We start from the raw sequence: 15,193 nt of genomic DNA, 5'->3' as shown, positions 1-15,193 counted from the left end.
ACCTCGCTGCTGCGTCGTCTGCCAGGGCTCGACCTCCCGCCCTGCCTCCCCACCCGCATCACCATCTTCCCCTTATTCATCCTCCCCTTCCACTCCTAGTTAGGGTTTTGCCTGCCGCCCGCGCGCCCACCCTGCGTAGGCAGCGCGATGGAGCCCACCTCGTCGTTGGTGGTGGCGCGGCAGACGTGGGAGCTGGAGAACAACATCCTGGCGGCCACCTTCGAACCGGACGCCATGGACGCGATCTACCGATACGACGAGGCGGCCAACGCGCTGGCCCACCAGGAGAAGCCCTAGGCCACCGAACGGCACCACTTTTGCCGCGCCAGGATCTCCGCCCTCGCGCTCCACAAGATGGTCGTCCACGCCCGCGCCGGCGGCACCATCGAGATCATGGGCCTCATGCAGGGCAGGTACATCGCTCGCCCCCAAATCCTTCCGCCACCACCGTCCCTATTTATCATTGGAGCTCCCGATCTGACCAGATGGTGCAATGCTGCTCTGAATAGACTGTCATTTCAGAAACAAAATTAGTGCATTTCTAATGGCACAAAGATTAGTTACGTAGATGCACTCAATCCTGTGTTAATTAGTGGTGCACCTGGTACTACTATGCTTTGCTGAAACTTCTTTTTTTGTAGATGTGCTTAGCTGAAACTTTTTTATTGGGTATACCTTTATTGTTTGTCACGCTGACAGAACTTATTTTGTATTCTTATTATGCTGCTGAGTGTTTGCAGCTGTGCAGAATTTAGGTAGCAGCAGCGTACCTGGAGACGAACAACAGGTTTGGAACATCTTATACTGCTTGTTAATAACTCTTTAGATTTATTTTTGATGATTGAATCTAATATAATCATCCCTGCAGTCACCCACGCCTATGGAATTCGGTAGGAGATCTTTAATTGATAGACACCAAGTACTTATTTGGGTCGATATTCAGTGATTAAAGTAGTTAGTCAAGTCATTAGAAAACAAATTAAATTATGGCTCCACCTTTTCCTTGCAGGAGAGTGTTGAAGCACTGATTAACTGTGTTAATGAAAACATTGGATTTAGCAACGGAAAACCAGTTGCTGCAATAACCATATACAAATGTCTTCTTCATTGGAGAACTTTCGAGGCAGAAAAAACTAATATTTTTGACCGTCTTATTCAGATATTTAATTCAGCCATGCAGGTATTGCTAGTGTTCAAGCGTTAAATAATTCTTGTGCTCGTTTTCATTCTATGATTTACTAGTTATGTCCCATCACAGCGTGATTATCTCAGGCGTATTCAATTTATATCATTGCCCTTTTTAAATTTGCACAATTTGTATTACAGAAACAAGACAGCAATGCCAATCTTGCATACTGGCTATCAAATGCATCATCATTGTTGATTATACTACAAAAGAGTCTGAAACCTGCTGGCTCAGGTGTAATAACACCACTGAAAAGAACGACGACTCAGACGTCTTTCCTTGGGAGGATGGTACGTTATATGTATATATATCCTTTTCTTTTCTTGAACACGCATAAGGAGAACCAGAAAAGCCAAAAGAGAGAACGATAAACAAAAAAGGAAAGAGAACGAATAAGCATCCTTTATTTTAACAAAGTGGTAGTCACTTTTTTTTAACAAAATGATTAACAAGGGTTCTCTGAGTTCTAGCAATTGTATTTTGTCAAAATTGTATGATAGGCAAGACGAGGTTATCTTGACTCATTTCTTAATACCTTGGCGTTATATGATCCACAGGTATTCCGTGCTTCAAGCATTACCGTTGATATGGATCTTGTGCGCCAAGTTGAGGGAAAGTATCCTGCATTCCTTTTCAAGCAACAGCTTACAGCCTTTGTGGAAGGTTTATATGGAATGATCCATGACAATGTGAAGAGCGAAGTATCTTCAGTACTCTCACATGTTATTCAGGTTACCCCATCTATCACGACTCCTCAGGTTAATTGTCATTTCATACTTTAGAAGATTCTTGCTGGATTAATAGAAGTTTTAGAATAAGCATGAGACATCTCAGCAACCTCCCATGGGAATCCCAAGTTAACTTTGCCCCACATTTGCATGTTTTTGGCTAGTTCCTCTCAGTTGGTAACTCGGTACAACACTTGAACCCTTTTGCAAACTTGATGAGAGGAAATTAGACTATTATTTAATCACGAGTACCTTTGTACCTTGATGAATTTCTATTGGCTCATGTTGTTCTGACTTCTGGCCATAATGCTGAAATTTTAGGTTCCAACAATTTTTTCTCGGAAGATATTTACACAGATTTTTGCATTCATCAATGCTCAACTCTTCAATAGGTAACTTCTATCGTGTCTGGACTTGCCTTGTGTGCCTTCAACTTGTCCAGTTCCTAATTCTCCCTTTTCTGATGTTACTATGTCAGTCTTCTTGTACGGCGAGAGTGTTGTTCTTTCAGCAATGGAGAATATTTGAAACAAGGGCTGGAAATACACCAGTACTAATTTGCAGGATCTTCACTTTATTTACCTTGTGCCTAACCGTGAAATACAAACAGTATGCAGGATCTGCATGGGATGAACTTAAGCACATAAGCCAGGCTGTTGGTTTCCTGGTATGTAACTAAAAACTTCAGCATGTACTGTGTGTGTATGTCGGCATGGATTCTCATCATTAGCTTAAAAACATTCATTACTTCTTTAAGTATCAAAAGTAGTAGAGCATTTCAATCGATTTTGAATTGCACACCGGTAAAAGTTTAGTTGTGTTTATGTTTGCTGTCGAAGACTGTCGCTGTGCTGTTTACTGATTTTTATGAAAAACTTGTCCCTTTTAGGTAGGTCTCACCATCTTTGTGTTGTGACGCAGGTCATTTTCAAAAAGTTCAGGGTATCATATGATGAAATAATGAGTGATCTGTGCCCAGTAAGACCCCCCACCCCCCAAACCCAACGCGGCATAGGGAGGCTGCAATGGATCATCCTGAAGAAGAGTAGCTAAACACCTATTTCTGTTTGCCGTTATGCAGGTGTTGAGTGTCCACCAACTTTATAGGATATGCACGCAGTACTGGGATGACAAATATAATACTGAAAGTGTATCCGAAGAGGTAAGCACCAAATTTAACTTCTAACATGTAATACTGATTAGTTTGACATTAGCAGTATGAAGAACTCTGTATAAAATTTATTGGATGGTTAAAAGCCTTTCTGTTTATCCATGAGGACACACTTTTTTTATAGGCTACTCTCAAGCAAGCGCTTGCGCCTTTTTTTAATTAAGTGGATAAGGAAAATAGATACAGGAGTTGAGCCGCTAGTGCTGAGATCATAAACAAGTAACACAAATACCCTAGCTACCCCTCGCAGCGCTGGATGGCCAATAGTTGGAAGCCTGCACTACCACTCTGCTTCATCATTGATTTCGCCACCGCAGCATCGAGGGCACGATTGAATAGAATAACGTATAATATGTGTTGCTTTGAATACATTGTCGAGCATTACCTCTCATTTGTATAAAAAATACCTTGTATAATGTGTACCATTGCTTTGGTGCCCTTCATCTGGTTGTTGTAATTGCCATGGCCAAACAGCAAACCTTCTATATTTTAAGTTGTTCAAGTTACACTTTATCGTTTTGATTTTTTTCCATGGGAAAATTTGTTGAAGAAAAATAAGTTGCTAGAGGTTTAAGTAGTGCAAAATATAGGTGCTGACAATGATCATAGAGAGATATTAGAACTTGCCTCTTAGCAACAAATTTAATTCTTATTTGTTAGATTGCACCACTAAGAAAATCCTTGGGAGTCAGAAGGTAAAAATTAGTGTGTTGATAGCTCCTGGCAACAACAAAAAATGCGGCGGCTTCATCCACGTTCCGTGAATTGCTACTAATTCATGTTGTAATATTAAACTTTAATGAACTTGTATGTCTCTTTGGTTTGGACAGTCGTTCAACTTATATGTAATCGATGCTATTTATTAGTACGACCATGAATCGTGTTGTTATAGTTGTAATATTAAACTTTAATGAACTTGTATGTCTCTGTGAATTGCTACTAACGTTTTGTTTGGCTAGTGCATAGAGATGCCGTCGTATGTCGTGTACAAGGGTAAGGTTCCCGGAGTCTACGACGACTGGGAGGAGTGTTGGAGACAGGTTCACCGTTTCAGCGGTAACAGTGACAAAGGGTACACCACAAGGGCGGAGGCAGAAGTTAGATACGAGCGCTATCTAGCGGGAGAGTGGAGGGACCGTTGGAGGAACCGGATGAAGACCAGTTTCATCGCGATTATGCTCATCGTGATGACCGCAACTCTCTTCTATGTGATGGTAGTTTAGATGATCGATATCGACTTGTAATGTGAAGACAAACTCGCTACTCGCGGTCTCGTTGTAATGTTCTAACTTTGTTCGGTATTTTAAATTCGGAGACTAATATGATGAATTGTATTCGGAGACTAATCTTCTATTGTATTCGATAAATCTGTTGTTTATATGTTGTGCTCTCTATATTCTGTGTAATAATATGTTTTGTAATCTGTGCAAATATGAGAAAAAATACCTAATATTCATACTAGTGGCGCACCACTCAGCACTTTAGTGGCGCACTGCAAAAGCACACTAGTGGCGCATCGTGAACTAGTGCGCCATTAGTAAGCCAGAGCACATGGGTAAATATGGCCCCTCGGAGGCATACTAATGGCGCACTTCCGGGTGCACCATTAGTATACCAGATACTAATGGCGCACCATGAGCTATACTAATGGCGCACTGCCTGGTGCGCCATTGGTATACGAGATACTAATGGCGCACCATGAGCTATACTAATGGCGCACTGCCTGGTGCGCCATTAGTATACCAGATACTAATGGCGCACCTGTGGTGCGTCATTAGTAAAAAATTATAATGGCATGTTGCTAGTGGCGCACCTGTAGTGCGCCATTAGTAGCCAAAACAGGTGCGCCACTAGCAGGCCTTTTCCTAGTAGTGGCAATAGTGCATCCATAGTCCAATGGACAGGCCGAGCGGGCTAATCAGGAGATTCTGCGTGGGATCAAGCCCTGGATCATGGTTCCCTTGTAACATACTCCGTGTTGTTGGGTTGAGGAGCTCCTTGGAGTGCTTTGGAGCATCACGACGACGCCAAACAGATCCACTGGTTACATGCCCTTTTTCCTCGTCTATGGAGTCGAGGCAGTTTTACCAAGCGAAAGATGACATGATTCTCCTTGAGTTGCCGCTTATGTTGAAGCACACAACGAGTGGGAACGTCAGGATTCCTTGGACGCCTTAGAGGAAGAGCGTGATTTGGTAGCACCACGATAAGCTATATATCAGCAAGACCTAAGTCGTTATCATTGCCATAGGGTCAAGAGGCGGGTCTTTCAGGAGGGCGACTTAGTGCTTCGACTAATTCAGGATCATACAAGCATGCACAAGGTGTCTCCACCATGGGAAAGACCGTTCGTTGTCAGCAAAAGTCTTCATAACAGCTCATACTATGTAGTAGATCTTCGTCCAGATAAGCTGACTTTAGAGGAGGAGACAACCTGGCCATGGAAAATTGCTCAACTTTGACCTTATTATACTTAGAGCCATTGGCTCCTTATTTATGTACATACTTCAAAAAAATTGTACTATTTTATCAAGACAATAAAGCCGGCACCCACGAAATTCGGGGTTTCTGTCGTTTCAGCCTATATAATGAGCATGAGTCTTTATTGTTTTTTCCTAATCCGCCCAAGAGGATGAAGCGTTGTGAGGAGGTCATTCAAACATGGACGCTATTAGTATCAAAGAGGATGAGCCGCCACACCGCGGTCGTTCAAACATGGATGCTGATAAGCCAAAGAGGACTAGTTGCCATGATGCATGGTTCAAACATAGGCACCAATTGTGGTTAGGAGTATCAAGCTGGCTTATGTGGGGACTACTAGTCCCCAGATTGTTTAGCAATAATAGCATTTTTTTCTACAATCTATGCTTGCCTTTTTCCTGATCATAGGTCACTTGGGGGCTTCCAACTCATTAAGTTTAGCTTTCTCACACTCTTGGTCTGCAAAAAATTAGCACATTACAATGGTTATACTGGACTGTATGTTTGAGCGACTCCCCTTATTGGCCCCATGTACTCTTGGCGAGTCAATCCATTCTGGACCCTGAAGTTACCATGGTTAAAACATCGAGGTGACGTGTGAGAGCCAGCATATGGAAAATAGACAAACCATGGGTTCATGGAACCCGCTTCACTGAAGCCCGACTTGAGCCTGATCCGCTAGTCTAAATTATAAAGGTTATTGCAAAAACCTATCTTAGGGTATGACAACAGCCTTGTAAGCTTGTCCCTGTTGTATCTCACTAAGACGACTTATTGAAAATAATTTGATTCCATACTATGGTGTTACCTTTTTTCACGGAAGGATTCAATATTTCACACGAGCTCATACAAAGTATTTGGGCCATGAAGCCATTACCTTACAAAGGGAAAATAAATTGCAAGTCAAAAAAATTCAGAAAGGTGGCTTATAATGAGGTGATGCAAAAAGCTCCATCTTGCACGAAGGCATGATGCAAAATAATAGCCTTTACATCTAAAGGTATTACAAGGCTACATGGAGCCCAAGTCTTTCAATATTTAATATGTTAACCCGTTTGATAGTTCGTCTGGGTTAGATGCCTCCGGGTCAGTCTTGGGCATACTTCTTGTTCAAAACGCCTCCGGGTTATCCTACGTCGAGCCTTCTGGGTCCTGGATCTGGAGGTCGCCCATGTTCCAGTTGCAATGGATTAAAGTGTGGAATTCATCTTCTTCATTCAAGATGGGTGACGGGTCAACATCAGGAGCAAAAAGATGCTTACGACGCTGAGGAGTTAGATCCACTGGATCAAATGTGGGTGGCGGCACATGTCTATTGTTTCCGTCATAAGCCGCCAAATATTTCGTCACATCACTACCTTTAGCAAGTTTACTAGCCGGTAGGCAAGCCGCCTTCATGCAATCAGGGTAATCTTCCTGGGTAAACGTTGATCCGTCGTCCTTATAGTCCGGAAACCCACCAGCTATCTCCTCCGGGTTAAGTTCTAGTGCGTAAGCTAGAGCCCGGCTAAGAGCAGTAGTTGCCCCTTTACGAGCAGTTGATTTCTTCAACTCTTCAATTTGTTTGGGAATGGTCGAGAGGCGTTTTAGCGTATCACTGATGAATTACACCGAGTCATTGTCTCCCATCACAGCCTTGATACAAAAATAGCCGCCAACATAGAGTTTCTCCATTAAAGTATACAAGGCCTTCAGCTTCAGTCAGTTGTCTTGAAGGTTGGCAGGTCGAGGGCGTGCAAAAACAAATCAGGAATATAAGTCACCCGGCGGGTCATGTTTTTCTACAAAGATTGCAAATGAAAGTCTTGCAAACAAATACTTACGAAAAATAGCCGTGGTCAGCTTGGAGATATGTCGTTTGAGACCAGTTAACTCTTGAGGAACCAACTTGAACTAACCCTCGGTGTCTTCAGCGCGTTTTACCAAGGCATTTTTGTCAGCTTTGGCAGCTTCCTTCTATGCTGTGAACTCAGTTTCGATTATCTCAATTTCTTCTAAGGATGATTCGAACTTTCTCCTCAAATTGAGCTTGGGCATCTTGTTGTTGTGCTAGACTTTTCTTCATCTCCCTTACATCTGCATCAGCCTGGTTCAAAGTTTCCTATACAATAAAACGACCAAGTGGATATTAGTCAAGCTCCGAGGTGCCAACATGGTCTATACAAGATTTTTTGAGGCTGCCAAGAAGATTGTTATCAAGTCTCAAGCAGATTGCAACCAGTATACTTGACACTTGGGGGCTAATGCATATTAGTTTTTCAAACAAATATAATACATGAAGACCCGACTCATATTCAAGAAGATGACTCGGCCCTTGGGGGCTACAGGTTGAAATTTCACAAATAAAGCATGATGAAGACCCAACTCATCTTCAAAAAATATGACTCGGCCCTTGGGGCTATAGGTTGATATTTCAGAAATAAAAATAATGAAGACCCGACTCCTCTTCAAGAAGATGACTCTACCCTTGGGGGCTAGAGGTTGCTTCTTTTACAATTTTATCAAGACCCGACTCATCTTCAAGAAGATGACATGTACCTTGGGGGCTACAGGTTGCTTATTTACAAAATTCATCAAGATACGACTCATCTTCTAGAAGATGACTCGGCCCATGGGGGTTGCGTAGGGATATATGGACTACATGATTGAGTTCAACATACCTCATATATTTTCTTCATCATACCAACCAAGCTGGCCTTCATATACTGGATGGTGGTGAGGCAAATTAGATATCCAGAATGCAGTTCTTCGAAGCTAACTTTTTCAACATTTTGAAGATCGAGCTTAGCTTTCCCTTTCTCTAAGTCAGGCGCTGCACCTTTAGTAGTGTGCTTGGCCAACACAGTGAAGATACGTGTTATGTAACATGTCCGAGTAATAACAACCCGTTCCTCGTCAGATGTAGCGTCTTTGGTTGTTTTGAGAGGACTGGGCAGATTAGGATTGGCCTTCGGACTTGTCTCCATGGTCGTGCCGTCACCATTCGCCGGCTTAGCGTGGATATTAGCAAAATCATCAACGACACTTTGATGAGTTTCAGGAAGCTCAACACGTGTGTTAGCCGGCTCAACATGAGTATTAGGGATAGTAAAGTCCAGTTCCTCCTGTTCAGGTGCTTCAGGATTGTTTGATGAGCTTCTAGCTTTCCTCTTCTTAGCCTTAGCCCTAAAGAGTATATGTTAAGACATATACAACGGACTAAAAGTACTATGGCAAGTATTGGACACAAGAGCAAAAGTTACCCTCAAAGGAAAACAAGAGGTGGCAATTTTGACACAGTTGAACCCCCCAATGAAGGTGGTGATTCCTGATAAATTGAGTCAAAAGATTCAAGAGGCTGTTGAATAAGGCTAGATTTAAAAGAAAGGAAATAGGTTATCAGGTATCTCTTTCCATCGTTTACGAGTGGAGGTTTTCTTAGGTAAACACGTTGCAAGATCACCCAAAGAGCTTCAGGTCGGACGCCTTGGGACAAATAAAGTCTTCTTCAAAAGGAAATCGGGAGCCAAATAAGCTTTCAGGTGAGACAAAGGAATTTTCCTAACAACCCGCCTTGGTGGTCTTGGAAAGGAGAGATCTAAGTCGGAAGAGATTGAAATTACCTCAACATCTTCGTCCTGGCTATCAACATCATCATCCTTAGACTAAAGAAATGATTAGTTAGTATTAGTTAGCAACAGGGTGAAGATAAAGGTTTACCTAAGACTGCACATCAATGGTTTGTGACTCTCCCATGTCCGATGGCTCTTCGACACTTGCCTTGTTCCTCTTTTTTTTGGGGCGGTCTTGGTTTTCTTGTTAGTCATCTTTTGCGGCCTCCGTTTCCAGAAGGGCGATATCTTCTGCAACAGTATTAACAAAGAAAGGCGAGTTTTAAAGCACTAAAGGAATGCCTCAGCAAAGTAGGAAAATGTGAAAGGTTATTTACCTCAGGAGCCGGTTCTGAGCGTAGAACCATTTTAGTCCAATTGTATTGCAGATTTCTTTGGGTTCACCCGATAGCCTTTTCACAATTTTGTTGGCTTCGTCTGAATCAAGCATGATGTTGTTGAAGCATTGCGCATTGTTCAAGTCGCCATCGTATTCACACATCAAGGTGCCACAATGACTTAGGGGCATGATCCACCAATCTACCCAAGACCGGGTCAGATCAATCCCGGTTAAACTATTGTCTTTCAGGGCTCTGAGTTTGGGAAATACATAGGCGATGGTGGCACGTTCTTCTGAAGTTAGTGAGTCGGGAAGTACAAAATCCATTGGAAGTTGTTCCACTCTAAAATCCGACAGGAGGTTCTCATCAGCAGGTGTAGTGTTCTTGCAGTAAAACCAAGTCTTTCCCCAACCTTTAGGGTGATTGGGCAAGGAGGCGGCGGGAAAACCACGATATCTTCGCCTCTGACTTGTCACTCCGCCAAGCTCCAAACTGGGCCCATCAGCAAACTCTGTTGGGCTGTTGAGGTAAAAGAATTCCCAAAATAAAATAATTGTGGGCTCTATTCCCAAGTACACCTCACAGAAGACTTGGAATTGGCATAAGTGTTGATTGAGTTAGGGCCCAGATCTTGAGGGTGGAGATCATATAAGTGTAGAGCATCTCGAAAGAATTTTGACCGGGGAGGTGCAAAGCCTCGCTCAAGGTGATCTATAAAGACTACTTCTCCTTCGCGTGGTTGCGCACGTTCCTCCCCAAAGGCGGCTCGCCAACCAATATCCTCTTTGGGCGACAAGGCCCCTAAAGTCACATAATTCTAGAGTGCGGGATCAGAAATTTCGGAAGGTTGCCAGTTGCATGAAAGAGGCTTTGACATGGTCATGGATTCAGGAGGAAAGATGTTGTAGAAGTGTACTTGGCGGGTTATTCAAACGATAAACATGTATCTGACAAACAAGGGATTCAAGAAGAAACTAGTTTGGGCGATTCTAATTTACAGTGTTAGAGAAATCTACAAAGTTCGAACCGCCTTAATGTAAGTCGCCATTTAAAAGATAGGTGACCTATAAAAGCAGACGGGTTACAATCCTATTCAGGAAGCCGACATAAAGTAAAGGCGTCTTACACATGGATAAAGATTTTAGATTTTATACTAACTGTGGGACAAACATGTTACTACCGAATTGCCTAAAAATATGGATCTACAAATGATTCACAAAGGAAAAAACAAATCAGTAACCCTAGAAGACAACAAAGTATGGAAGCAACAACAGTTTTACTTACAAATCTCACACGACATGTAGAGGATATTATGTATGAAACTGAATCACTACATCTACCACAATCTATTGGTGGAAGGTTCGGTGGAGGATTAAACAGGTCGACAATGGCGATGAGTACAAGACAAATTGTGACCACCTCCATTAATAGTGATGGCTCAACAGTTAGATCCAATGGGCATAAGAGAACTTACCTGATGATGTTGACGGAGGCGGAGAAGATCTGGAGTGCGGAGGTGAAGTCGTGTGGTGAGGCGGTCCTGGATCTGATTGACCGACGAAGGGAGTGCGACGACGGTGGTGCGATGAAAGTCTGAAGCTCGAGCAAGAAGAAGAAGTGGGGGAGCAAGGTAAAAATGAAAAGGACCCTCGTGGCTATTTAAAGGCGAGGAGCCAAAGTGCAAACGGCAGGCGCAGGAATCAAGGAGGTGTAGTAAATTCCAGAGCCAGGGGCACCTTGATTTTTGGGATAAACGGATGCGTGCGAAGAGCCGTTACAATGACATCATGAAGTCCCTAAAATCCTCGGGCGGGTGACGTCATCGGGGAATAGGGCAAGAGCTCATGAATATCTTTAAAGCCGAAATTTCAACATCGGGAGACAAGAGAAAAGTTGCAGACGAGCCGAGAAGATTAAAGTAAAGAACATTGACATGAATAAATTCAAGTCAATCCGGGGCCTAATGTTGGGGATATTACCCTACCGTATAACTTGCCCTATGGGACCGGGTCATGATTATGGCGGCTTAAGACTGTACTCATGATGGGCCTGGATGAATAAGACCAAAGGTGCAGGGCCGCCTATTCCAATAAGTGAGGTGTTGGCTCTCTACTACGAAGGTGACGGGTCAAGGCCCACGAGGGAGAAGATAGGCAGATGATGACCTTGCTTGAAAGGCAAGGTGAGTTAGAGACATACCGGGTCATGAATCATAATGTGACCCGGATTCTTGTAAACCTAGGGTCTCGACCTGTATATAAAGGCGAGTCTCTCGGGCCAATAGGGTCAAGTAAAAATCGATCGAGAGCTAGGTCAGGCGAATCCTCACCCTTGTAATCGATTTCATCATCAATACACACAAAGCATGACGTAGGCTTTTACCTCCATTTAAGGGGATGAACCTGGGTAAACTCGCTTCCCATTCCCGGTTAACCCCTTTGAATCGCCACAGAGTTGCGATGGCCTCATCACTAAGTCCTTTCACGAGGACATCTACCGTGATAAAACCATGACATTAGTGAAGTTGAGTCTAGTACTTGAAAAACCTTAATAACATTGTTGTGTGGCATACGGGCCCACATCTCAATCGGGTGGTATTAGGATATTTTACTCCTCTTCTATACTCTCGATTCTAATCTCTCTTCTCTTTCAAGTTAAATATTTTGCTAACTCTAACTCTAGGTTCTCGTAAATACTTCCTCCCGGAGAGCCCCTCATTCCGGACAATGGCTTGATTCATCAGAAGACTCCAAAGATACTCTCTGATGTTCTCTCGAGAAATTTTTCTCATCGCTTTTGTGATTCCCTTCCACCGTCAACCCCTATGGACGACTACATACAAATGTCATCCATACTTTCCTTTCCAGTTCCTCTTGTTTTTACAAGGTGAAATGAATTATCTTACCGGGGATTCGTTCGGCCTCAGTTGTCATTGGTTTCACATAGTCCTTCGAATTGCTATTTGGTATTTTGAAATCCTCATTAGCCTATTGTTCTTGAACTTTCTCACCTACTTGCATTATGGTTAATTTCATATGCCTAGCAACATTCATTAAAATCCTTTGTGATTGTCCTTTGATCTTATTGATTCAACCTATGTGTGAATGCACACGGTCATCGGTTGTTCCTCATAAGAAATCTTTTTGCCTCAGATGACTTTCCAAGCATGAGTTGGTTCTCGACAAATCAACCTTGATTGATTGCCCAATCTAAGTCCATTCAACTTACTTGTATCTAATCTGAGCATCTGATTCTAATACACCAACCTGGAAATCATAAATTCCTTTGGTATTTAAGTATCGATATTATTCATATGTTCTATAATCTGATGCCTTGCATCGCAACTTCCTCTGATTGAGTACCAATACTCAGCTCAGGTCCTTTGTGGGCTTCCAGACCCATTGTTGGTTTATTATCCTACAACATCCTTTACAGTCAAAAGTTCTTGTGATATTCTTCCCTTGATACATGATGCCATTGGTAAATGGTGTCTTCTCCCTCTGATAAGATATATCCTATGTTTTTGTCATCCATGCTCTATTTTTTTAGCATGGGCTAATTACTCTTGAAGTTTCTGGTATATGTTCATAAGATGCCCCGATGGGTTGAACCTATGCCTTCCCCAATCCGTGTAAACCCAAGAGTTTTCACAAGTCTTATTCTTCTGGTGTTTTGCCAGATAATCTTTCCAAGCTACAACTTCATCAAAGGCGATGAGTAAATGGTAGGAGACGCATTGATGAAGTGGGAGTCGACCTTGAACTTTGTGTTCATGCCCAGGGACCCGATGTAGTCTTATCATGGAAGCTTTCTTGTAACAATAAAATTCCCTTGGTATAATTTGATCTGGTATCCGTGATCTTGTTCTTTGCAATCGTGGTTCCGAGCATATTATTCTACCTTGATTTCATTCTCAGATGAGTTGAAGTGCTTGTCTTCCACAGATTGATACAATAGTCTAACATCTATTCTGATCTACCTCCTAGTATTATCTACCTCCTAGTCTTCAACTATGACATTACACCGATTCTAGTTCCCTCGTGTGCTGAGTTGTTGGACACTCAAGGACATTGATAACTAAATCAACTATGCCTTGCGGTTCAACAACTCTTAGTAATCTCCTTTGTTTATGAGATTGTACTCGACCATGTCATCCTAAGCTGTTAGGCTACATCATCATGGTCATGCTGGAGCTTGACCATGCTATCTCTGTCCTTCATCCCTGGAACACATTTCTAGCTGTGCATTAAGTTTACATCAAGTTTTCAACATCATGTTGGTTGTCTTGAAAGGCAATTTTGATTCTGAGCTAGCAATCTTATCTGTTGTTCCGACAACCTTTTGCTTCACCATTACTTTGCTTGATGTCATCGCCGAACGATTATATCTTCACTAAAGTTCTAGACAAATGTGTGATGATCATCATCATTAGCATTCTGAGCTCTTCCAGGGTGTCATCTGAATGCATGATGAGGAATACCATCCTTGCCCCTCGATGATCTGTGTTATCATCGACATCCTTATTGCATCCCCTCCAATGCAAACTTGGTCACGTTTTGTGTTGTCCCTTGAGATCCTTGCTATTCAGCTTATGTTATCTTCTACCTTGGAGTATTACCATCTTTTATGTCAGGAATGTTGTGAGAATTGATTCACCTCTTAAGAACTCTTGATATGGTGATACTTCTCGCCATCACCATTCATTTGTTGGTCCCCATGTTGTTTCTATCCGAATTACCGACAAGTGAACTCTGATGTGTGATTCCAATACTTCTGGCAACCCTATTGCTTTGAAGTTAATGACTGATAGTTTCATACTTGGTGTGTTGGTTGTTGACTCGCCATTCTAGCATTGGTCGTGCTACTAATTCCTTATTTCTGAATGCACCCTCCAATCAATGTTTAATTGTTGATATTTCCTGGAACATACGTCATTATATCATTTGATCCGACAAATGCTATCTCCTTGTTCTTTTCATTTTGGAAATTCATCCCCATCAAAATCTTGAGGGATTGTTGCTGAGCCCATTGGCCACACCCTCAACTTCTCCATGGTTCATGTTGAAGCTTTTGAAGGCATTTATCCTTGTGCCTAGCTCATGAAGAATGCATTTGATAGAAGAAGTGTTCCCCAAAGTTCACGAGCATTCTTGTCGTCGTGAATATGAGGAATTTTTGTTTCGCTTCCTCTTGGGCCATCCCAAATAATTCCTGCATGTGTGAGGTGTTATATGTTTTGAAGATTTCCTATCCTCACTTCATATAACTTCTCCTAGCACCCCAAGCCACTGACTCATTTGATCAAGGAGAAGAAGTTCCTTCATACAAGATCTAACCTAGGCTTACACAAGGACTTTCTTATCCTTGATGATGGTTCCCAAATCATAACTCGGTTGCATTTCATTATAAGAATTCCATGCGGTCACGAATATCTAAACATTGTGTTCATGTGTCTTACAATCCAACTCATGATTTAAGACTTGCTTTCGAAGTTCATATCCCAAGAATCTTGCATCATCATCTCGTCAATTTTTGTTGCCCCTTTTTCTCCTCACACCTCCTAAGTCTGTGGTGTCCTGAAACCAATCATCTGAATCTTGAGGAGATATGATGGTTGGAACATTTCTCAACAATTATAACTTTGGTCGTTATGTAACCTGGTATGGTGGTGTCTTGTCTAACACACCGGGCCGAAG

The 15,193-nt window shown here is 42.4% G+C and overlaps 1 protein-coding gene across 1 annotated transcript; it reads left to right on the top strand.

The window, feature by feature from the left end:
* Nucleotides 1-354: 354 nt before the first annotated feature.
* LOC123450463 (myosin-8-like) lies at nucleotides 355-3,150 on the top strand. Its single transcript, XM_045127701.1, has 10 exons — nucleotides 355-413; nucleotides 1,060-1,180; nucleotides 1,327-1,476; nucleotides 1,744-1,917; nucleotides 2,236-2,306; nucleotides 2,393-2,468; nucleotides 2,501-2,581; nucleotides 2,836-2,892; nucleotides 2,996-3,076; nucleotides 3,118-3,150. Exons 1-10 carry the CDS (start codon nucleotides 355-357, stop codon nucleotides 3,148-3,150), a joined length of 903 nt encoding a protein of 300 aa, XP_044983636.1.
* The last annotated feature ends 12,043 nt before the right edge of the window (nucleotides 3,151-15,193 follow it).

The sequence above is a fragment of the Hordeum vulgare genome, chromosome 4H (assembly GCF_904849725.1).
Source record: "Hordeum vulgare subsp. vulgare chromosome 4H, MorexV3_pseudomolecules_assembly, whole genome shotgun sequence".
In the NCBI taxonomy this organism is placed as follows: Eukaryota; Viridiplantae; Streptophyta; class Magnoliopsida; order Poales; family Poaceae; genus Hordeum; species Hordeum vulgare.
Note: the sequence above shows the minus strand (reverse complement) of the source record. Positions and strands in the feature narration are given on the sequence as shown.